Source organism: Penicillium brevicompactum (assembly GCF_028827555.1).
Source record: "Penicillium brevicompactum strain IBT 35665 chromosome Unknown utg000001l_segment0_segment1, whole genome shotgun sequence".
In the NCBI taxonomy this organism is placed as follows: Eukaryota; Fungi; Ascomycota; class Eurotiomycetes; order Eurotiales; family Aspergillaceae; genus Penicillium; species Penicillium brevicompactum.
Genome location: NW_026623204.1, coordinates 200,788 through 223,675, shown reverse-complemented (window position 1 = coordinate 223,675; position 22,888 = coordinate 200,788). Strand labels below are relative to the sequence as shown.

General features: G+C 50.5%; 10 protein-coding genes across 10 annotated transcripts; 7 read left to right on the top strand and 3 right to left on the bottom strand.

Moving 5' to 3' along the window:
• Positions 1 to 774: 774 nt before the first annotated feature.
• Positions 775 to 1,731, top strand: N7506_002518 (mitochondrial 37S ribosomal protein uS15m; the record flags this gene model as incomplete). The annotated part of the gene is made up of 2 exons (XM_056951813.1): positions 775 to 820; positions 881 to 1,731. 2 exons carry the CDS (start codon positions 775 to 777, stop codon positions 1,729 to 1,731), a joined length of 897 nt encoding a protein of 298 aa, XP_056814964.1.
• A 963-nt stretch (positions 1,732 to 2,694) lies between these two features.
• On the top strand, positions 2,695 to 5,895 carry N7506_002517 (uncharacterized protein; the record flags this gene model as incomplete). Its single annotated transcript, XM_056951812.1, has 2 exons — positions 2,695 to 3,288; positions 3,343 to 5,895. The coding sequence occupies 2 exons, from the start codon at positions 2,695 to 2,697 to the stop codon at positions 5,893 to 5,895; spliced, it is 3,147 nt and encodes a 1,048-aa protein (XP_056814963.1).
• Positions 5,896 to 6,426: 531 nt separating this feature from the next.
• Positions 6,427 to 7,875, top strand: N7506_002516 (LLM class flavin-dependent oxidoreductase; the record flags this gene model as incomplete). Its single annotated transcript, XM_056951811.1, has 1 exon — positions 6,427 to 7,875. One exon carries the CDS (start codon positions 6,427 to 6,429, stop codon positions 7,873 to 7,875), a length of 1,449 nt encoding a protein of 482 aa, XP_056814962.1.
• Positions 7,876 to 8,351: 476 nt separating this feature from the next.
• N7506_002515 (uncharacterized protein) lies at positions 8,352 to 11,072 on the top strand (the record flags this gene model as incomplete). The annotated part of the gene is made up of 1 exon (XM_056951810.1): positions 8,352 to 11,072. The coding sequence occupies one exon, from the start codon at positions 8,352 to 8,354 to the stop codon at positions 11,070 to 11,072; it is 2,721 nt and encodes a 906-aa protein (XP_056814961.1).
• Positions 11,073 to 11,569: 497 nt separating this feature from the next.
• On the top strand, positions 11,570 to 13,114 carry N7506_002514 (sugar porter family MFS transporter; the record flags this gene model as incomplete). The annotated part of the gene is made up of 3 exons (XM_056951809.1): positions 11,570 to 11,618; positions 11,664 to 12,113; positions 12,177 to 13,114. The coding sequence occupies 3 exons, from the start codon at positions 11,570 to 11,572 to the stop codon at positions 13,112 to 13,114; spliced, it is 1,437 nt and encodes a 478-aa protein (XP_056814960.1).
• A 248-nt stretch (positions 13,115 to 13,362) lies between these two features.
• N7506_002513 (flavin-containing monooxygenase) lies at positions 13,363 to 15,304 on the bottom strand (the record flags this gene model as incomplete). The annotated part of the gene is made up of 3 exons (XM_056951808.1): positions 13,363 to 14,646; positions 14,709 to 14,958; positions 15,012 to 15,304. 3 exons carry the CDS (start codon positions 15,302 to 15,304, stop codon positions 13,363 to 13,365), a joined length of 1,827 nt encoding a protein of 608 aa, XP_056814959.1.
• A 1,090-nt stretch (positions 15,305 to 16,394) lies between these two features.
• N7506_002512 (uncharacterized protein) lies at positions 16,395 to 17,829 on the bottom strand (the record flags this gene model as incomplete). The annotated part of the gene is made up of 4 exons (XM_056951807.1): positions 16,395 to 16,708; positions 16,760 to 17,208; positions 17,262 to 17,391; positions 17,439 to 17,829. 4 exons carry the CDS (start codon positions 17,827 to 17,829, stop codon positions 16,395 to 16,397), a joined length of 1,284 nt encoding a protein of 427 aa, XP_056814958.1.
• A 1,028-nt stretch (positions 17,830 to 18,857) lies between these two features.
• N7506_002511 (uncharacterized protein) lies at positions 18,858 to 20,136 on the top strand (the record flags this gene model as incomplete). Its single annotated transcript, XM_056951806.1, has 5 exons — positions 18,858 to 19,010; positions 19,063 to 19,429; positions 19,486 to 19,603; positions 19,658 to 19,722; positions 19,772 to 20,136. 5 exons carry the CDS (start codon positions 18,858 to 18,860, stop codon positions 20,134 to 20,136), a joined length of 1,068 nt encoding a protein of 355 aa, XP_056814957.1.
• A 567-nt stretch (positions 20,137 to 20,703) lies between these two features.
• Positions 20,704 to 21,246, top strand: N7506_002510 (Acyl-CoA N-acyltransferase; the record flags this gene model as incomplete). Its single annotated transcript, XM_056951805.1, has 1 exon — positions 20,704 to 21,246. One exon carries the CDS (start codon positions 20,704 to 20,706, stop codon positions 21,244 to 21,246), a length of 543 nt encoding a protein of 180 aa, XP_056814956.1.
• Positions 21,247 to 21,675: 429 nt separating this feature from the next.
• N7506_002509 (oxidoreductase, short chain dehydrogenase/reductase family superfamily) lies at positions 21,676 to 22,553 on the bottom strand (the record flags this gene model as incomplete). Its single annotated transcript, XM_056951804.1, has 3 exons — positions 21,676 to 21,742; positions 21,793 to 21,889; positions 21,962 to 22,553. The coding sequence occupies 3 exons, from the start codon at positions 22,551 to 22,553 to the stop codon at positions 21,676 to 21,678; spliced, it is 756 nt and encodes a 251-aa protein (XP_056814955.1).
• Positions 22,554 to 22,888: the final 335 nt, after the last annotated feature.

Here is a 22,888-nt window from a genome sequence, read left to right as displayed (position 1 = left end):
GGGTAGTCTGATCGCAAGACTGGCTGACGGTTGGAGTTGGAGCGAACACTTCATCACCGGCCGCCTTTTTGCGCGTGTTGATGGCAACAGGCTGACAAGCGCTTGCGCCGATGGTGCATGAAAAGAACGTGATCCAGATGAGGGTGAAAACGGTAAGAACTAAAGCCTACTTAGGGTACGGAGTATAAGAAGTGAATATTGAAAGCCCATGTTTTAACAAGAGGTTCCCTTCATTGATTCAAAAAGGGTTCGTGTATGTTTATCCTTCTCAGCTCACTGAACGCGCCATGGGAGGTTAGTTGCTTATAAACACGAGTAGCTATATATTGGCTTGATCTCATATTGCGATTGGTAAAGGAAGAGAGCTATTGTCAATCCGAGACCTCTTGTCAACTGTCTTTTGGCTGTCCTTCCATTGTTCCAAGTAAGCATGATTGGTCGAGAAAAAGAAGTCTTGGCTAAGCCGTGAACAGAGAATTAGGGATTGACATCTTGAAAAAGTGATTGAGAAGAAAAGCATAATCTTACCAAAGTACCTGGAAATATTCCATGCAAATTGTTAGCATAAGCCCTGGAGCGCTACAACGTTATCATCAATTTTCTCCGGCCGGAGATATAGTATGTCGGAGAGCGTAGACACCTGAGGCTCAACAAATCCCAAAAGGGAATAGCGTGCTTAACTTCCTTTCGGGCGCAAGTTTTCCCGGCGAAATGTTACTGATGGAAATCAGTGAGTGTTGCTATCGGAGTATCAACTTGCCAGCAACGCCCATCATGCCTCTGCGCATCTCACTCCAGTCCTCTCTGAAGGCATTGGCCGGTATGTCCCAGCCTGCTACCCTGACCAATCGCCACAGTGTGCTAACAATAAGTTGTCTAGGATCCGCTTCCGCTCCGCCGTCCAATGTGTTCCACACCTCGATCAGAGCTGCCTCCAGCAAGACGCAAGTGCGCAGAAAGCATGATCCTTTCATGATGGCTCAGGCTCGCCAACGTAAGGCAGCCAATGTTTCTCGACAGAAAGAGCTCGCGGTGGAGCGGGAATCCTCGCTCGGTGATCCCGTGAAGAGCAGCCCGACACCATTCATCCTAGAAATGACCGCAATCCAAACCGACTCACAGGTCCCATCCACTGTGACCGATGACTTGAACTACTACTTGAAAGCCAACGAATTGGACGCTGCTCTGGGCTACTCCAAAAACTTGACCGAGCCGCTCCCGGAGGCTACCCGCGACACCACCGATCCTCAAGCCGAGAAGGAAGCCCTTGAGCGACACGAAAAGGAACACAAAAATGCCCAGGAGGCAATCAACCGAATTGTGAACCTCAACAATGGAAATACCAAGGACCGGGTGCGCCTCAACATCATGAAGTGCGTCGAGACATTTGGGCGACACTACACAGACCTGAATCTTCCACCAAAGCCGTCAGCCATGGTTCATGGGTCTGCCCCCGTTCACCCGGAACGCGCGCCGCGCGTTGGGCCCGATACCGGCTCCGCAGAGGTCCAGGCGGCGATTTTGACCGTGAAGATTATGAACCTTTCCCGCCACCTGGAGTCTGCTACCAAGGACAAGCACAACCGACGCAATATGCAACTTCTTGTCCACAAACGCCAAAAGCTTTTGCAATATGTTCGCAGGAAGGAGCGCGGAGGCCCTCGGTGGCAGAACCTAATGGGAACATTGGGATTGTCTGATGCTGCATGGAAGGGAGAGATTGCCATCTAAAGAGCATGGCTGCCCCGAAATATCTGCGGCGTCTCTGTATAATTTCGTTGTGTTTGGCTGGCTTTGAAAAAGGCATCAGCGTGTTGGCTTATATCATCTGCTATCCAGGAACTAGCGATGGGTACTTTGTTGGTTCATGGCTCTATCTTTTCGCTTCGTTCATAAAGCATCTGTACAAATAGTATCTTGTTATCTTCTTAAGTTAATTCTCGAGGTCATGAACGTAAGGGTGTGGTGTAGGAAAGACGCACAAGAGTGTCTGTTACATGTGTAGGTATGAATCACCTTGGCATGGGCCATAGGTACTTATAACTACATCGATATATAAATAGATATAGTATACATAGGATGAAATCTATCGAGTGATCATACAAAGTCTGTTAGCTAGTATCCATCTTTCCAGCCTAAAGCAGCCAATTCCAATGTTGCTTAATGATATTCAAAAGCCTGTGTAAACAGTGCTGCAAGTAAATTATAATGAGACAGGATTCTTCAAAAGGAAGGAATATATGGATATGATAGAGTAGAGGGAAAGTATTGGTAATTATTAGCATGGAAGGGGTTGGCCGTATACTCCCTTTACTGAGTCTATGGGCAAAATTTGGTCAGACACACCGCCCTCAGGCCAACTATTCTGCCAGATCGCGACTTCCGCATTTGAAAAAGTTACAACTTTTGAGGGGAAGTCGGCCCCGGCAACCGCTCCTTCCATTTGCGATTTCACGCCCGCCAAAACACGCAGCAACCATATCATCGCGTCTTTGTTTACTTTTCATCTCCTCTTCTTCTCTTCCCCCATCGTTCACCACTTTTTCTTGTCCAGCCAAAACCTTTGACTGTCACTTCCAACTGCGCCTTCAAGCGCCTCTGTGATCGATAAACTTGCTTTTATCTCCCCATAAACCCTCAATTATCTACCGAATCGTCACCTCATTACCTACTGCACCCTGTGCGCAAGCCAAGATGCGACTTCGATCAAACCACGTTCTCGAGCCTGTGGCCGAATGGGAGCAGACACGTCGCCGCCATGTGCGAGCCTCGTCAGCTCAGTCGGAATCCGAGTCGGAACCCCAGCCAGAACCCCAGCCAGCACGTCGTCGCCGTGGCGCGCGGAGCGTGTCAACCCAGCCTGAGACTCAGCAAGAATCTCAGCCAGCAACTCGCCGACGGAACACCCGTGGCTCATCGGCTCAGCCTGAAGCCCAGCCAGAGCCCCAGCAGCCGGCAAGTCGGCGCCGCACCACGCGTGGCTCATCAGCTCAGCCTGAAGCCCGGCAAGATCTCCAGCCGGCTCGCCGCCGTAACACGCGTGGCGCCTCAGCTCAACCCGAACCCCAGCGTGAGCCTCAGCCGGCCACCCGCCGCCGCAACACGCGCGGCTCCTCAGCGCAACCTGAACCCCAACCTGAGCCTCAGCCGGCAACCCGCCGCCGCCGCAACACACGTGGCTCCTCAGCCCAGCCAGAGTCTCAGTCAGAACCCAACGAGCAAGTACTGTCAACTCCAGCCAGACAGGCCCGCAGAGGGCGGGCTGCCAACAAAGACAAGTCCGACTTGGTAAGTACCTTGTTAACACGTCTAAGTCATTTAACTAACCATTGGTCTGTTTAGGTCACCAATCTACTAGAGTTAGTTTCATCCAGCCCCGCACTCTCCCCATTGGTTTCCCATTCCGGATCTCCCATCGCGGTCTCCCTGACCGTGGTGTCTACGCCTGTTGCCTTCTTGTCCCCAATCCCGGAGGTCTCTTCGGCACCAGCGACCCCAGCCACCCCATCCCCAGCGGGTGGTATATTTGATACACCTACGGTGTCGGTGATGGAAGAGGAGGACGTGTTTTTCACACCTCTTGCGCCGACACCCCAGAATGTGGTTTTGAGCTCATTTGTGTCGACACCGGAAGATGTCTTTTACACCCCCGTTGGGCCCACCCCTACCAGTACCTCCTTCGTGCCATCCGGACCCCTTGGACCCCCTGGACCCCGTTTTCAAAAACCCCAAAACCGCATGTATACTGATCTATGGCTTCCCAGAATCGAGCCAACCGAGACAACCCTTGCGGTCATGACCTCGGAGGACCCCGAAATGAGACGTAGGTCAACCCGGCCAACCCGGCGACGCCATAGATTGCCGCCCCTGTACTATGGCTCAGCCGCTACGCTGCTTGTGCGCAAGCCCAACAGCAACCCGCTGACACGTACCCAAGATGGAAACAGGAAACGGACCCGAACCACCGAAGACGAGACCCCAGCCAAACGCTACAAACCTGCACCAGTGATAACTCCTGGTGGTTCGTTGATTCGTGCCCGTGGCAGTTCCCGAACCACCTATGCGGACCGCACCCGACGACGCCAAGCCGAAATTGGTGGTCGAATTCATTCCACAATGTTCCGTGTCCCTGAATATCTAGCGCAGCGAGATGCAGATGCGAGGTCCGCCTCCCTCCCCCAAGATAATGACACGCATGAACAGACTCCCACTCCCGAGGAAAGTGCTCTCCCCCGCGAAACCCCCGTCCCTGCCACGCCCATACGGGCAAACACCCCTGGATGGGGCCGATGGGTGTTTGACAGTGTGTCTCGACGATGGACGGGCATTTTGGGACGACCCAATGTGCCACAGGCAGCAGATGCTTCGCACCGTATGTACCTAAATATCCTTTCACCCATCTCAATGACTAACATCTCATTAGCTGCCGAGCGTGAGCAACAGCACACGCAAGCTGAAACTAGCCAGCAGCATGGTCATTCCAGTCTCACTGCAGTCTCATCCTCTGTCCCTGCAGGCACGTCCACAACTTCGCCCGTCCGCGGATCCCCTGCTCCAGTGGCCTCGGCGAGAACAGATTCACACCAAGCACCCACTGTGCCTCCGCGCAGGAGATATAATAACTACGATCTTTTCAGCGCTGGTTATTCCGAGGAGCAGCGCGCTCGTTGGCTTATCAATGTACCACCCGCCCCCACCGCCCCTGCGACTACTGCGATCGATTCCTCAACCACACAATCCGCCCCACAGTCTTCTCGCGCAGCACAGCCTGAAACGCCAACTGCCTCTAAGCGCAAGCGGCAGCCAACCCCTGACAAAATCCCCAACCCCCCAGGGTGTAGCTACGGGTTGCACGATGATTATTTCATCTACGACGATGAAGATTGGGAAGCGAATGAGAAATACAACGAACAACACCCAAAAATTACACCCACCAGGGCCGGGGCCAGTGAAGACCCAGATACCGAGAAACGTTCCTCCAAGAGAGTGCGCATTAAAAGCCCGGCAAACTCCAACCAAGCGACTAGCCCAAGAAAAATGGGCTCGAGAAGATCGCGTGCTGAACGTCCGGCAAATTTCAACTGGTCGGGTCACTTTGAGGTTCCATATTCCAGCTCTGAGAGCTCCAGCTCGACGCGCACCAGCCCTGCGAGCCAATCTCAGACCCCAGGTCCATTCCCCAGCAGTCCGGGTCCATTCCCCAGCAGCCCAGCAGCTACACCAAGAGTGAATGCCTCGAGAAGAGAGCGGGTTGAACGTCCGGGCCCCTCTGAGGCTCCCTATTCCAGTCCTGAGAACTCCGGCTCCATTGCCAGCAGCCCACTCGATCTTCCCGCGCCAAACACACGCTCATACCATACCACTGTTGAAAGCGTCGAAGATGACCACTCATCCTTCCGCGACGAGAGCCCAAAGACCATTGGTGGAGCAGAACCCCCCAAGGCCGAGAAAGACCTTGGACCTCTCCAAAAGGCCCGTGACCAGGCCGAACAATACAAACCCAAGACGCCAAGCCGTCTGCGCGCTGCTCACCGGTTCTCAAGCAGTAATACCAGTTATGCTACCAGCCGGTCTCCGTTTGTACGCGAGCTGGAGTACGTTTCTACTGAAGCTGTTCGCCGACGTATGATGAGAGAGACCTCTCTTGCTAAGGCATGCCCGAGTGGCGATATGAATCAGATCAGGTGGCCAGAAAATGACACCTGGGAGAACCGCCTGCGGGGTGGGCTCACTCGGGAGGTTGTGGCGTACAACCGCCGAACTCAACGACACAACCTTCTTTCGCCAGCCAAGCTGGAAGAATTTGACCAGCGTTATCATGAAGCACTTTCCCGCAGGCGCTTGGAAAACAACTACAAACCCAGTTTGTGGAGTCAGCGCCAGCTTGTCAAATAACCAATCAATCTAAACACACACATTCGCCCAAACACATGTCACTTTTATCCCTAGCCCCGCGGGCCCTTGATGGACCTCATCTGGCGGCAGGGCACTTGGGCTCCGTTGCGATATGCCCCATTTCATCACTTTGATCACGATCTTGTTTGATGACAGAGCACTTGGGCTCTATTGGGGTCTGTCCCCGTTGATCATTTTAGTTGGGGTTCTCATTTGGCGACATGGCATCTATGCCCCATAGTGGAGGAATTGATCATCAATCATGTTGGATTTTGTTGAAACTGATCCTTTTATTTTCGGTTATGTTAGCGAATTTGAATTGTCTGGAATCAAAACGTCCCGTCTCGCACGAGAGAATTGTATGTGTAGAGTGGAGGATACGTGGGCACGAATAGCATTTACGCCCTGGCTGACGCCATACTTCTCCAACTGCACGTCAAACCTTCGCGGGGTTGCTCTTATACAGCTCGTTTTTTTTGTTCTGTTACCTTTTGCTTTTTTTGCTCTGTATTTTCGAGCCTGTCTATAACCATGTCTTCAGATAAAAAGCAACTCATCATCAATGCGTTCGCGATGCATTCGCCCAGTCACCTCAACCCGGGACTGTTTCGCCATCCCGCAGACCAAGGCGCGGATTACAAGAACATCAAGCATTGGATCGCATTGGCAAAAAAGCTCGAAGATGCCAAATTCCATGCAATCTTCTTTGCGGATGTTCTGGGAGGCTACGATGTTTACAAAGGCCCAGCCAATCTAGACCCAACTATTCCAGCTGGTGCTCAATTCCCCATCAACGACCCTCTCTACAGCGTTCCCGCCATGGCAGCCGCAACTGAAAGCATTGGATTTGGCGTCACAGCATCCACAACCTACGACTCCCCCTACGCCCTGGCAAGACGCTTCTCCACCGTTGACCACCTCAGCAGTGGCCGAGTTGGTTGGAACATCGTCACCTCGTATCTCGACTCCGCAGCTCGCAACTTTGGCCTCGACACTCAGGTCGAACACGATGAGCGCTACCGCATCGCTGATGAGTACCTCGACGTCACATATAAGCTGTGGGAGGCGTCTTGGAGAGACGATGCCGTGACTTGGAAGCCAGGTCAGGGCAAGACCCAGGGATATGCGGACCCCAAGGCTGTCCGCCAGATCAACCATAAAGGCAAATACTTCCAAGTACCTGGCCCCCATCTCTGCGAGCCAAGCCCCCAGCGGACACCGTTCATCCTGCAGGCTGGCACTTCAACCGCTGGCAAAGCCTTTGCGGCAAAGCACGCTGAGGCTGTCTTCCTGCATGCACAGAAGCCTGAGCTTGTCAGACCCTCTGTCGACAGCATTCGCCAGCAGGCTGCAGATATCGGTCGCAACCCGCAAGATATCAAGGTTATTGCCGGTGCTCTGGTCATTGTTGCCGAGACGGACGAGGAGGCACAAGCCAAGTTCGACGAGCTGAAGACTTACGGCGACCGTGAGGGAGCTCTTGCTCTGTTCGGTGGCTGGACTGGATACGATCTTTCGACTTACGCCGACGATCAGGACTTCCGGTTCGTGGAACAGCCTGCTGTCCGCAGTATGGTGAACCACTGGGCCAGCACGGTCCCTGGCACTGAGGGTCAGAAGTGGGATAAGAGGACCATCGCCGAATACTTGACTCTTGGAGGCAATGGTGTGAAGATCATTGGTAGCGTTAAGACCGTTGCTGATGAGTTAGAGCGGTGGGTCAGTGTCGGCGGCGTTGATGGGTTCAACTTCAGCTATGCTAGCCTGCCGGACACCTTTGACGATGTCATCCGCCTTTTGCTGCCCGAATTGCAGCGTCGTGGACTCTTCTGGTCGGATTATGCCGTCAAGGGCGGAACCCTGCGCGAGAATATCTATGGCCGAAAAGGTCAAAACAGACTGCCTGAGGAGCACCCCGGCGCCAAGTACTTCTGGCGTGAAGGCCAAGAAGTGCCTCCATATACATTGGAGTCGCAATAGTATGTAAAATAGAGCATAAGTAGCAAATAAAACCTTGGAACGATTTGTATCGTGACTTCGAGTACAACAGTAACTAGTGCCCACCGTGCGCTTTGGAATTTTGCTTACTGCTACATAGAATCTTGGAACCTTTGCTGTATTTTATCAAATTGCTTGGAGATCCCGCCTCCACTTGCCGAAAGTACTGCATGTATTGAAAATGCCGAAGATACCGATGTTTAGCGTCGGTAGCCCCGCGCCCGAACTTTCCCCACAAACTGCGGCGTTCTCGCTCTCCTATTGGTGCGTCGCCGCCCTCTAGCCTACAATTTTGACATCTGACCACCCGTGGTCGTCTCGCCTCCCATGGTTCTTGCGGGGTTTCTCGGGGTAGATGGCAGCGAGTATCCATCTCTCGGATATTCCGAACGTGATCGAAATGTCGACTCGACTTTCTTCAGATTTGGTCTGTACAAGCATCACCACAAACATACACGATGCAGATTTCCCGTTGTGGCATTCATGGGTTCCATGAAGTGCTCGGAATCGACACAGACGAACTGCGATTCCACTGGACAATTGAGACAGAAGATCAGGATGCAGCTCAACTCGCATATCGCATTGTGGTAGCAACCGACGAAGAGCTTTCAAACATCATTTGGGACTCCCAGCGCGTTGAAAGCAATGCGCAACGAAACGTTCTCTGTAAGCCCGAGAATGGCTTCCAATCCATCACCAACCACTTCTGGAGAGTCACAGTGTGGGACCAGAGTGACGCTGCCCACCAGAGCGCCGTGAACCATTTCTTCACAGCCTATCCACGATCCCACCTCCTGCCACCCTACAGCATGAACCAGACCTACATGCCGCATACGAGTCTGATTTTTAAATCCTGGTTCGAAGATGCTGCAAACCGCTGGAAAGCAGTTTGGATCGGTGACGGAGGCGACAAGCCGATCTATCTCCGGAAATCTTTCCAACTTGCCCGCAAGCCCGAACGCGCAATTCTCTTCGCCTCCGGGCTCGGTCACTTCAATATGTCTGTTAACGGCCAGCCTGCGTCCGATCACCGCCTTGATCCTGGTTGGACAAATTATCACCGTCGTGTTCAATTTACCTCCTACGATGTGACGGGGCATTTGGGTGCAGGAGACAATGCGCTGGGCGTTCATCTGGGCAATGGATTCTACGCTGGTGAGAAGGGCGGAGAAGGCCGGTTCTTCTGGCCCATGTATGAAGACAATACGTACGTGCGCTACGGAAATGAGCTATGCTTCTTTGGAGAACTGCATCTCTTCTACGGGGATGGTGAACGCGAGGTTTTGATCTCCGATGCTTCTTGGAAGACCAGAAAGAGTGCCACGACACTAGCAAATATCTACGCCTCAGAAGACCACGATCGGCGTCTGTATCCTGCTGGCTGGGATTGTGCTACTTTCGACGACTCTGACTGGGCGCCTATCAAGCCTCTGACTGGACCCAGGGGGCATATCTTTTATCAGAGTCAACCTCCTGTTGTGCTGCACGAAACTTTCGAGCCCGTAAAGGTGCACAGTCCCAAGAAGGGCGTTGTGTGCTATGACTTGGGTCAAAACTCTTCGATTTCAGTTGAACTTGCAGTTCAGGGAGTGGCTGGCTCGGAAATCGTTGTTCGATACTCCGAGACTGTCAATGATGATGGCACAGTCTTGATGCCAGACCCTCTATTCAAGGAATTTGAAACGGGTGTCTTCTCAAAAATTACATTGGCTGGTACTGGTCAGGCCGAGATCTGGGAGCCTGACTTCAGTTTCACAAGCGCAAGATACATTCAGGTCGAAGGCGTCTCACTGAACCCTGATGATGAATTGCCTGTCATTCATTCCGTTGTTGGCCGTCACATTTCATCAGCGGCGAGAAAGCTTGGAACAATGACGACTGACAAAGAAGATGTCAATCAGTTGTTGAACGCACTTTACTGGACCTTCAGCAGCAATCTGTTCAGTTATCACACAGACTGCCCGCAAATCGAGAAGTTTGGCTGGCTGGAAGTCACCCACTTGCTCGCTCCCGCTACTCAATACATTCGGGACATGGAATCCCTATACACAAAGATCCTAGATGATATCCTTGACAGCCAAGAGCCCAGTGGTCTCGTGCCTACAATGGCCCCCGAGATTCGCTACATGTGCGGCCCTCTGCATGACACCATTACCTGGGGATGCGCTTTGTGTCTCCTGCCAGATATCCTTCGCCAGTACTACGGCTCTACGCATGTCATCAAAAAGGTCTACCCAGCTGCTGTGCGCTATATGGAATACATACAGACAAAGGAACGGAAGGGCGGCCTCATCGAGCATGGTCTTGGTGACTGGGGTCGAGGTATCGCCTTCGGAAACAACCAAGCGAACATCGAAACAGCAATTTACTACCGCTGTCTCCAGTGCGTGGAGATGATGGCCCAACAGCTGGGCAAGCTCGAAGACGCCCAGCGATTCAAGACCTGGTCTGCCCGCATCTACGAGACCTACAACCAGCACCTCCTAGTCACAGACGACACCACCCGTCCATATGCCTACTACACGTCCCTCGACAACTATCCAGCACGAGACTGCGATGCGATTGCGCAGTCAATGGCCCTGCAATTTGGACTCGTACCTGAAGCACACAAGAAAGATATCATGACTGCGTTCCTGGAAGATGTAGCAGACGGCAAAATACGTGCGGGAGAAATTGGTCTCCGCTTCCTATTCAACACCCTTGCCGACGCAAACCGCCCCGATCTCGTCTTGAAGATGGCAAGACAGGAGGAGCACCCTTCTTATATGCGGTTCCTACGGCGTGGCGAGACCACGCTCTTGGAGTTCTGGCAAGACGCATGTCGGAGCAAATGCCATGACATGTTGGGTACAATCTATGAGTGGTTCTATGCTGCGGTCCTTGGATTGAAACCCGTGCAGGAAGCATACCGGACATTCTCGGTTGAGCCACCTTATGCATCTGAGTTTGACTTTGTGAAGGGCTCCGTGGACTGTCCATATGGATTGATTGAGATTGAGTTCAAGCGTGAGGGCAGCTCTGTGAATTTGCAGCTGAGAGTTCCCTTTGGAACGAAGGCAACTGTCAAGCTTCCTGGTGATATGAAGAAGGCCTTATGCCATGGGAAGGTAGAAGAGTCTGTGACCGGAGACGAGTTGGTGTTGAGTCATGGTTTGTATACTGTATCTATTGAGCTATAGAGGATAGACGGATTTCAATAGAATAGTTTGAATTTAACCAAAATGCTAGACCAAAGTCTAGTTGAAGACAACTGCTTTCTCAGACTTCGTACGTGTGATGTGACTTTTTCAAGTTTTGTCCCCAATGTGAGCTCTTTGGCCAACTCTCTCAACCCATACAAAGCCACCTCATCCATGGAACCTACGCCTCCACTTAGTTACGTCTAATGTCTCGGCATATATTGCCCATCCGTATATATCGCCCCATCTGAGCCAATTTTCGGGACAGAACATACCGAATGCCCGTAAATTTTCGGCAGTCCACATTTTTGCGAGGGCCGGAAAAGCCGTAGAGCCACCTCTTTCGCGCTACCCCAGCTATGCGAGGTCACTAAAATCCTTTCTGGCTTAGCTGAAACATTTCTTCGGCTCTATTAGATGTCTATAAAATATCATATCCCCACGGGGTATTTCCCCAGGCTGTGTCCTGAATATCCATACTGAAAGTCTTAGTCAAAATGCCCAGACTCAAGACTTTGCTAACCGCAGTGTTCCTAGCCACAGGAGGTAAGTCTATATCTCTCCATCGTTAATAAAAGCTAATGAGATTAGGGTTCCTCTTCGGCTATGACAGCGGTATCATCACCTCGACGATCGGTCAAACTGAATTCATCAAATACTTCTCCAACCCTAGCGACACTGTGACCGGTGGTATCGTTTCTGCATTCCAGGGTGGCGCTATCTTAGGTACAATCATCAACATCTTCACTGGTGATCGGCTCGGTCGAAAATACTCTGTCCTAGCAGGCGCTTGCGTGTCATGCTTTGGCTGTGCCTTGCAAGCTGGCGCCATCAACATGGTCATGCTCATCGTTGGACGTTTCATCGCCGGTATTGCAGTTGGCATGCTGACTTCGGTCATTCCAATGTATGCGGGTGAAATTGCTGAATCCTCTTCTCGGGGTATGATGTCTGGTTTGTTGCAGTGGATGTTGAGTTGGGGTTACCTTATTGCCCAGTGGCTTGGATATGGGTGCTCTTTCAACGAGACTTCTTTCCAGTGTGAGTACAAGATCCATTTTCACTTTCTACAACTTCCTGTTGAATATCTGCTAATCTCCCCAGGGCGCTTTCCTCTTGCCTTTCAATGTGTCCCAGGTCTGGCCCTAATGAGTGGCATCCTTTTCCTGAATGAATCTCCACGCTGGCTGATGGAGAAGGACCGCCACGAGGAAGCCCTTGTCGCGCTCAAAAATCTTCACGGTGACGGAACACCTGAGAAAGACCAGTATATTGAGCTCGAGTTCCAAGAGATCCGCGAGACCATTCAAGCGGAACGCGCTCGCACAGAGATAACATTCACATCTATCCTCCGCAAACCATCTTGGCGTCGCCGTCTCATTCTCGGCTGTGCAGTCCAAGCTTTCGGTCCGTTGTCTGGAATCAATGTTATCAACTACTACGGCACTCGCATCTATGCACAGCTCGGATTTGACACTCAGACCTCATTGATGATCATCGGTATCTCCGGGGCTCTCTCCATTGTCTACTGCACCGGTGGCTTATGGGCTCTCGAGCGAGTCGGTCGTGTCAAGCCTCTCATTCTCTCAGCGGCCGGTATGGCAGGCGCGCTCGTCTGCAACGCTGCCATGTCGCAACACTGGGACACGGGAAATACCAACCAACTTCGAGCCATGGTGGCCATGAATTTCGTGTTCAGTTTCTTCTACACGTTTGTCGGAATCATTTCGTGGGTTTATCCTGCTGAGATTTTCCCGGTTGATATTCGCAACCAGGGTAATTCGATCACTACTTTCACGAACTGGACTGTGAATCTTGTCTTCGCGCAGTTCTCGCCGAACGCACTGTCGACGATTGGTTTCCGCTACTTCTATGTTTTCTTTGTTTTCAACCTGGCGGCTATGCTGTCCTATATCTTCTTCTTCCCTGAGACCAAGGGCAAGACCCTTGAACAGATGGATGCCCTGTTCGGCGATGAAGCGCCTATTGTTGAAAATGAAAAGGAGGTAGAGACAGTTATGGTGGAGGATACCAAGCAATGAGCACTAGTCAATATATCGAGGTCTGCGCCCTGCGCTGCTCTGAAACTCGGATTACGAGGTACATAAGCTATATTCCGAATTGTTATTTTGACCTAAGTTTGCTCTTGAGCTTACCGAATACAATGACTCATGACCAATGTTCAAAAAAAAGTGTATATGTTCAAAGCATCAAAGTGGTGAAATGCACAATTGATGCACCCATAATTCACTATCTAAACAAGCTTGTCAATAATCTAGTATCAAGTATATCAAACGTCCCACCATCCCTCCATATAAGACTTTAAATCAACATCCTCAGGCAACCTCAAATGAGGCGTCAACTCCGCACCCGGAGTCAACTCCCTGGTAGTCCACCCATTACCAAAGTAAGCAAACCGATTTCCACTAGGATTAACATAAGTGTATTCCCAATCTTCCCAGCGAGGATCACGTCGAATGTAATTGACACTAGATGCACTCGCAGGGAAAAGACCATGGATTCTAGCACCGGGCTTACCACCATTGTACCAAGAGCTACAATTGGCGGTCCACACAGTGCGTGGGTAGAACTGGTCGCAGTAAGCGACGAAATCGTCAGTTGCTTGTTTGCCCGGCTCGATCGATTTAATTCCCTGGCTGCGAATCTTGCGAAGCACCTTGGCGATGTAGGTCACCACATTCTCGACGCTGTTGGGGACTGTACCACTGTGGCCGGAGGCGTAGGGACCGCCTAGCCAAAGGAGGTTAGGGAAGCCCGGTGTCGCGAAGCCGAGGTAGGAGTATGGGAAGCCGAAATGACCATCTCGTTTCCAGGCGGTCTTGAGATCGATGCCGTTGGCGATTATGGAGAAAGGCGGCGCATGGTCTACATTTGCTCCCGTGGAGCAGATTGTGATGTCGACCTGGCGCTCGACTCCATCCTCCGTCACGATTCCGGTTTCAGTGAAGCGCTTGATTCGTGTCTGGATGTAATCGACGTTATCTTTGGACAGGGCTTCTAGGTATCCGGGGCCTGGCGTTGGGCGACGGCAGTTGGGTGGAAAATCTGGAAGAATCTTGTCGCCCAACTCGGGCTTGTCTTTGATGCGTTGCAGCATCAGCTCGGTCCACTTCTCGCGAAGAGCGTTGTTTTCAGGTGTGTCTTTGAAGATCGCGCCGAAGCGCTCGAAATAGTTTCTCTCGACTTCCCTCCGGTATTTTAGATACGTTTCAGGAACTTTGAAGGATTCTCGCTGCTCTTCGGGGATGATGTTTGGCTCCAGGCGACGAACTCCCACATTACCACTGCTGAATGAGTCCGCAATCCAAGTTGGGTGTCGCGCATAGTGATCGACGTGGCTGGCTAGTGGTTGGATTGAAGGCAAGACTTGCAGACCAGAGGCACCGTTGCCGATGAGAGCCACTCTTTTTCCTTTTAGATCAAGGCTGTGGTCCCAGTGGGAAGAATGGAACAATGTTCCCTTGTAATCTTTGATTCCTTCGTAGTCGGGCAATTTCCACTCGTTGAAATGACCGATGGCGTTAATCACCACGTCCAGCTCCTCTTCATAGATCTATTCGTATGTAAGCTTCCAACGTTTCCACTTGTACTGATCGTGCCAGATATTCACTCTACCTTTGACCCGTCCACATGCTCAATAGTTACTTTCCATTTGCCCTTCTCGGGCTGCCATTCGGCCTTCTGTACTTTTTGCCCCGTGCGAAGATATTGATAGACATTGTGCTTTCGCGCGACTCCCTGCCAGTAGTCTCTGATCTCCTCTCCTTGGGCAAATTCTTCAGTCCATTGGGTATTTGGTGAAATTCCAGATTGATAGACATGTGCAGGAATATCACAACGAACACCAGGATAGGTATTTTCAAACCTAACATTCGGTCAGTTAAGATAGCCAAAAGAATAGACTTGGTTGGTACTCACCAGGTTCCACCCACGTCCGCGTTCTTCTCATAAATGCGTAGATCAAGACCAGGCAGTTTCGCAGGCAGCATCACACCGGCAGTAATACCTGTGAGTCCAGCTCCGATGACACCGACTTTGATAGGACGCACTTCATCAACGGGGTGCTCCTCCAGTGTGAACTGGGTGTCCGCCTTGTCTGAGGCCGATGCATCTATCTCGCTGTCTACAACTGTGGTTGGCTTCGAGTCCGAGGGACCCTTGATCTCGACATGCTTTATATGAGATGGCAGACTAGGTTCCACGAGCGCCATGATGAAGTATCAATTGCAATGGAAAATAAAAAATATCAAATAGAAATCGAACGGAGGTAGTGAACGCGGGGATTTCATATAGATACCAAGGCCTGCACGCCATGCGGAACGTTTCAAACGTCAATTGCCATTTGAGAGGCTGCCCCTCATTCTTCTATGTGTTATCAAAATCGATCGAATGTTCAGTCTGCGATGTGGTTCGGTGTTGATTCGATGCGGCTAACATCATCGCGGTCCGTGATGACGTGCGGGTTGTCAACATCCACTCCACTCCCCACGCCATTGGGGTAAACAGATACACTCTGCTCTATGAATTCAACCTGATTGGCTCTGATTTTCTCGGCCGGTAGTTCTCCATTTTGGGGTCGATCGAGCTCAACGTAACTACCGAGCCTGAGTATGTTTAAGATACTTCAGTTGTATTCCCGAGGTCAGCCGTGGATTGATAATGATATCCACATGAAAGATAAATGAGCACTTTCCAGATCGAAGAAGCCTTGTCTGGGGCTCTTTTGGGTTCAATGACCCACACCGTCTGTCGTCTCGGAGGGTATTTACCAGCGTGAAGTAAGTCAAGCCCATGCAGGTGGGTAAGGGTTGAGCGCGAAGCAAGACTCTCAAGTGGAAAGATCCATAGCAAGTGGGCTACTGCTTCATACTTAGCAGGGCAAACGGATCAGAATGAAAAATTTTCAAAATCGTTCCGAGGACGCATGGAAAAAGAATCCGAAGTGCAACAAGGGCGCGCAGGGTAGTTTCGTTTCTCTCGGCGCCCCTGATTTTCAGTAAAGTAGGGTCCCAGGCACAACTGCGATACCAGACCGAGTGCGCCTTGAGAGGGTGAAACTTTCTCAAATAACTCTTCAGCCTCTCACTGCACAAGTTCTCCGCACCACGGGCGGCTCGAGCAAAACGATAACTCAAAAGCGGCGAATTGGTTGGACTCTTATCTGCTCAAGTGAAGTTTGGAATAAATTAATTCGATAAAAGACAAGAGAGCCACCAGTATTTAACAATCTTTTCCCGCAAGAATATCAAAAGCACCATTCTGACACGAGGTATACAAAGCAAAAGCACGCAAAGAGTCAACTCATGCGATCTCAGCTTCAATAACCATCTCATACTGCTGAGGATCAGGCCAAAACTTGGTGATCTTCAAGCCAGCACTGGTCAACAGCTGATTCCACTGCGCTTGGGTCCGCTCAGAAGCCGATAGCAACGACATCATCTGAACATCCATCGTTGTCTGGCTTATACTCGCTCCTGTGGCCGGCAGGACAATGTCATAGACAAAGAGCTTGGAGTATCCTTTGGTCATAGCATCTCTGGTGTTGACTAGCAGCTCCCTAGCCTTGTCGTCAGGCCAGTCATGGAGGACAGCATGCATGAAGTACGCACGACTCCCTGTGAGTGGTCAGCACTCTACTCAACGTCATGTCATTGGGGGTGAGTTACCTTTGACTGGCTGTGGTAAGAAGAAGTCATGGGCCATGGCAGTGACTTTTTCGTCAACCTTTGCGGTGGCGATGATCTCGGGGAGGTCCTGCAGAACCAAAGATCCAGCGGGGATGTTTGGGTGTTTAGCAAGGACATGTGAGATATCAATACCGGTGTTACCACCAACATCAACGACGAATGGTGAGCCGCCATCAAGTTTGGCTCCTGCTAGCAGTGTATTGGTGTCGATGACCTTGGTCCATGGTGTTTTCCATGTTGTCCATGCTTCCATGTGTCCAGTGAATGCTTCATAGCAGGCGGGGCTTTTCTGCAACCGGCCGAAGAAATTCAAGCCATCGGGGTCTGCAACCGAGTGGTTGTTCGTGGTGACGTCTTTTGGCTCTTGGTATGAAATGCTTTTCAGGTATGTGGGCAGGCTTTTGCTGGTTGCGATATACTGGTTTGTTCTAAGATGAGAGGGGTAAGCATGAATCTTAGATGATAGGCAGGGGCTACTTACGCTGCTTGGAGTGATGCTCGGACCTTGGTGCTCTCATCCCCGATAGCTAGCGAGAAAGGTGTGGGTTGGAATCTGTCCTCGGATGTCTCTTTGACAACATTGAAGGCCGCTAGCAGTCGGAACAATCGACCTGTATTCTCATCAGCGGGCGATCATGACAAAAGTGAGGGGACTTACGGAGAAGATTTGCATCAACGGTTGGACTAGTCAACTTGACCAGCTCATCGATGGACTTCTCACCTCCGACACTAGTCCATGATCTCCAAAGGCCCACGTCGATGCATATCTGCAAAGCGGCAAAGACCACCGGTTGCTCGAAGCAGAAGCCCCAGGCTCGTTCGTAGGGTGTCTCCACCCTCGCAAGCAGTCGACGAGCTGCAGCTCGTACTTTGAGGCGTTCTACTTCATTTCCGCCAAATGCTTCCGGTTGAACAGCATCGAGCGAAGCAATGATCTCTTCTGTTTGAGATTGAACAGGATCCACAGTCTGTGCCTGCTCTGTTTGGCTGCCGAAGCCTTTCAGTCTAGCTGAATAGAACGAGGTAATAGTTTTTGTCAGAGACATCATTTTGTGTTCGTACAATTGACCCGCAAGACAGGGGTAAGAAGTTGACTCATATGAAAATCTGATGATTCTGAGATTAAATTAGACATACCAACAGCGCGAACATTCGTATAAATGCCAACCTCCTCCCTAACTAACGCTAATTACCTAACTTTGGCCTTGACCTCCGGGATCACCGGTAGCCAGAGTTAAGTCAGTTCAATTACCAAGTTGGGAGAAACCGAATTCACTTGCTCCAAGGCTAGACCCAGCGTAACATCCAGGAAGATTCCTGCTCTAGACTCCTGTCAACTCTAATTTAATTTGTGATAGATCCAACTCTGAAGAAATGTCCACTCGCTTAACTACATTTAGAAAAGATCTCCGTGTTTCGGCTGCAGCCACCACGAGGCTAAGACGGGGAAACGGGAGCCACCTGTCAACTTTTGCCTGTGCGCTCCACTAACCGTTAACTGTCAAAGCCCGAGCCTAAGCACAGATGAGTCTTGACCACACGCTCCTATCAAGTACGGGTAGTGCTGGCTCAGTTCCGGATCCGCTTTGTATGACAGATCCAACGTCTTGATTATCTTCTGTGGTATCATTTTTCTCTACCAGCGCCATTTCTGTCCTAGTATGTCCTGTCATGTGGGGCGTGGCGTGGAACAGGCCACTGTCCATATGTCTGAGCTACACTGAATGCATTGTGTACTTGGTGGAGCTCGTGGGATCGCCCTACCGGTCTGACAGGAGTCCTTAATAAAACTCTCCAGGTCGTCGGGCGAAGATCAGTAAGGCAAAGTGCAAGGATGCACTCCGTGTCGTTCTTTCAGATCATTGGCAGGGGCCATGCCTCTAAAGAGTCACATTTCCGTCGTACCTTTGCTCTTAGTGGCAACAGGAGTGTCAGGGTTGATGCATCTCAATGCAGATAGCATATAATGATTCAAGAGATTCACAGAAAGCGCATGTTGAAGTGATATGGGTAGTTCACCTTTCCACACGCCATCCATCCTTTCTTTTAAATTTGAATTGTGGTGAAAATCCTCAACATGAGTTATTACGGTGGATTGGGCCCTATGACCAACGCGGTCCTCTGGGTGGAGGTGGTGGTCTTTGCTCTCTTTGTGGGGCTGAGACTTTATACTCGAAAGTTCATCCTGAGCGCCATCGGGCTTGACGACTTTCTGGTCGTTCTTGCATTGGTAAGACTGTTCTCTCTTGAGCTGTTGCCCTCTTCTAAGTTAACAAATTCAGGTTCTCCATATAGCTTACACTGCCTTCGTTACCGTGGGGACTGTCTATGGTCTGGGGAGGTTGTTTGCTGAAGTGGGTGATCCGGTCATATACTTCACAGCGGTCAAATATGAGCTCTTCAGTCAGGTCGCTGGAATCATGGTCATCGGGGTGGGAAAGAGTGCCGTTGGTGTCTTCCTCCTCCGAATCGTGAGAAACAAGATCCAGATTTGGATTATCTGGGGATGTCTTGCAATCACCGCCATCATCACGCTTTTTGCCAGCATTACTGTCATCGTGCAGTGCATTCCAGTTGAGAAATCCTGGAATCCCACAACACCAGGTCATTGCTGGCTTGACTTTTCTAAAGTTGGCTATACTGTCGGATGTGAGTAGCCCATAATTTGGCACCTTTATTCTCCCTATGTCCTAATAGCCTGCTAGCATGGTTCGTCGCCGCCGACTTCGCCTTCGCAATCCTGCCGTGGTTTGTTGTCTGGGATCTAAACATGAAGCAAAAGGAGAAGATCACCGTTGCCTGTGGTCTTAGTCTTGGAATATTGTAAGTCATGTTTTCCAGGCAGAATGATGCGTACTCTTCTAATTGACTTCTCAGTGCTGGAATTTGTGGTATCATTCGTACCAAAGCCCTTGCTGGCTTGAACGCTTCAGAGTATATATGTAAGCCATTTAAATTCTTTCCCATTTACTTCCAGACTAACCAAACCAGACGATACAGTGCCAATGCTTATTTGGTCAGCCACCGAAAGCTGCGTCACTATAATGTGCTCGTCGATCCCCGTTCTACGTCCACTCTACGTGCGCATCAAGTATGGAAAGGATGGCAAGAGCAGTTCTTCTTCGGGCAACACGTCCTACAAGATGCCGATGTATGGCAGCAATCGAAAGTGGGGCAAATTCAACAGATCCGACATCGAATCTTCTGGAGAAACGGATGATGTCTCGTACCAGACAACCGTCATGAAACACGGTCCCAGGAACTCGAGTGATGAGAACATCCTACGTGGTGCAGCTGGTATTGAGAGGACTGACGAGATTTCGGTCAGCTATGAGCAATATGGGAAGAAAACCTAGGCTGTCTCATCAAAATTTGGTCTATCAGGTGGAAGGGTTGTTGAAATGGGCTATTGTATACTCACATTCATTTAATTTCTTTCTTTCCACTGCTAATTTCTTGTTGTCGTGGTGTTGTAATTGGATGAAAGTCTTAGTGCTCACGAACTAGAAGATGTCTGAGAGCTCGGGCCCCGAGCTAGTTAGTCTTCTCTTCGTCTCGATAAACGTAGCTCATTCAGTCGCATTGCTTGGGATTGCACTCTGGTTGATAGACATCTGGTGAATTAGACCCAATTTCTGAGCAGAGTCGGTTAGTTTTCGAATTCAAAGATCATTATGGAGGAAAGCTTCATCGGCTTACCGTTCTACGGTATTCTAACACGATCCACAGTGCCTCTCGGGGTAATGGTCCACCTGCAAGTGCTCAGTGTAGTAACCAGAGCTCGGTGGGCCGGATTCCTTCAATTCCCAACCACTCTATTCCGTTAATTCCGAATTGCTATCCTCGAAGTCCCAAGCTTCGAAACGCCCGATTAAACGCCAACTTTTGCTGGTCTTCCACTGAGATTTATCTTCATAACTGTCATGTCTTCTGCCCCACCAACAAGCGGGCTCCCCGCTCAAACTTGGACACGGGAAAACAAACCCGAGTTCATCATCTCCACCGACCCGTCTCTCCTCTCTGTACCAGCAGTAAATGCAGCATTTGGCCGAGAGTTCATCTACTGGATCAAAAAGCCTTTGCCTGAACAAGTCCTGTGGCAAATGCTCCACGGCGCCTTGAGTTTCGGCGTATACAAAGTCCAACCCGGAGGCTCTATCACCCCAGATCAGACCGAGCAGATTGGTCTGTGTCGTGTAGCCACAGATGGTGCTACATTTGCCTATATCTCCGACACTTATGTGCTGCCTGAATACCAAGGCCATGGTCTAGGTGACTGGCTTGTGGGTTGTGTTGCAGAGACCTTTTCGAAAGAGAGAATGCCGTATCTGCGTCGCATTATGCTGCTTACGGATGATGAGCGTTTGCAGAAGTTCTATGGCCGACTTCTCGGCGTTGGAGTCGTTGGTTCTGAAAAACGAGAGGATATTGGGAGAGACTTGGTTTTTATGTGTGCCAGACCCTGAGTCTGAACATTGTCGTATAAGGCTTTCTTGAATTGCAGAGTTTCAACAAATTCCCTCGAAATTGTCTCAAGATTATTTGACCACAGTATGAGTTACTCTTGATTGTAAATCAACTCCCTTGACCTTCTTATTTGAAGGGGCCAAAAGCGTGTCCCCACCACGTGTCCCATCCAGGTACTCCCAACTGGATGTCTCATGTCTAGGCGTCTTGTCTAACACAGGACATATCCTAAACACAAAGAACTTCTACGGAGTACGGGTGTCATGATTAATCGGGAGGCGACATAGCTGCTGTATTCCCAAGTAGTAATAAGAGGTTCATTCGCCAGCGGCCCACTAGTTCTCACCAAGCTAAGCCTGGGGCACACGGGTGCATTGACAGTTTTGTTGTCATTCCCAAGGGCCAAACTTCATGGGGTGTGGTAGAAATTACCATGGAAGCTGCAATGGGGTTGACAGATTCTTTCCCAGAACATCTTCTGCCGTGCCAATATCCCTGTTGATATACATTAGCTTGGACATTGGCACAAACGATACTTCTATTACCTTGGTCCTGCTGGTGCCCAGAACTCCCCTGTCTTCTCAATATTAAACTCATCGATAAAGGAAGCTAGTGTTTCAGCGGCCTGGTCCGGCGTGACAGCTGTTTCCCGATAATCAGGACGAGTTCGCGTAGATCTCAGAAGAACTAAAACGTGACAAGGTGTTCACTTACCTCCACCCGCATCCCAGTACTTATCAAAGCCAACACTCTTGGTCATCTCTGTTCGCATGAAACCCGGATGAACCAGCCCCACCGCGATGCCTTTGGGCTTCAGGTCCAAGCTCAGAAGCTTCCCCACCATATTCAGCGCAGCCTTGCTAGCGTGGTGACCGAAGTTGCCGCCACCTTCTTTCTCGTGACGCAAGGTAATACTACCTCCTTCACTGCTGACCAATATCACTTTGCTGCCTTGGTCCAGTAGTCCGGCCTTGACTAGGTTGTGTACCACAAAGACCGGACCAATAGCTGAAGTTGTGTACATCTGGACTTGCTTCTCCCAATCTGGGGAATCGAACGTTTCAAAGCCAAAGTAGCCCGCAGTGATAATCGCAGTTGAGATCTTGGTAGAGGGAAGCTGGGAGACTAGCTTTTGTCCCACATCTGGCTGAGAGACATCTATTCCGGTCAGCCATGTCACTCCTGGGCTTGGTTCTGTTGATGATCGTGATGTTGCGAAGACGTGGGTGTCCGGTTTGGTAGAGTATAGTGATCGCAATGAGGCTCCTAGCCCTCTGGTAGCACCTAAGATAAGTACATTTGTCATTTTGGTAAATTTCTTGATTCTCCAAGATATGTTGAAGAGGGGAACTCGAGATCTCATTGACTTTATGTACAGTAGCACGCCATTGACGCATGAAGAATGACGTAATGATCTTTGATCAAGACTGCGACTATACAAACCAGTTGCACTCCATATTCAAGCATCCCCGTGGGCCGTGGATGTAAGGATAAATCGAATTCAAGTTGCGCCAATCAAAAAGATAGTCCCCAGCATGGGGCTGTGTACGAGTCGGTGGCATTCCAGACTTTGAAGTGGGGAGCTGTCTATATTTGTACCTGTAGCAAAGTAGACAACACTGATAGAACTCGCGACTTACC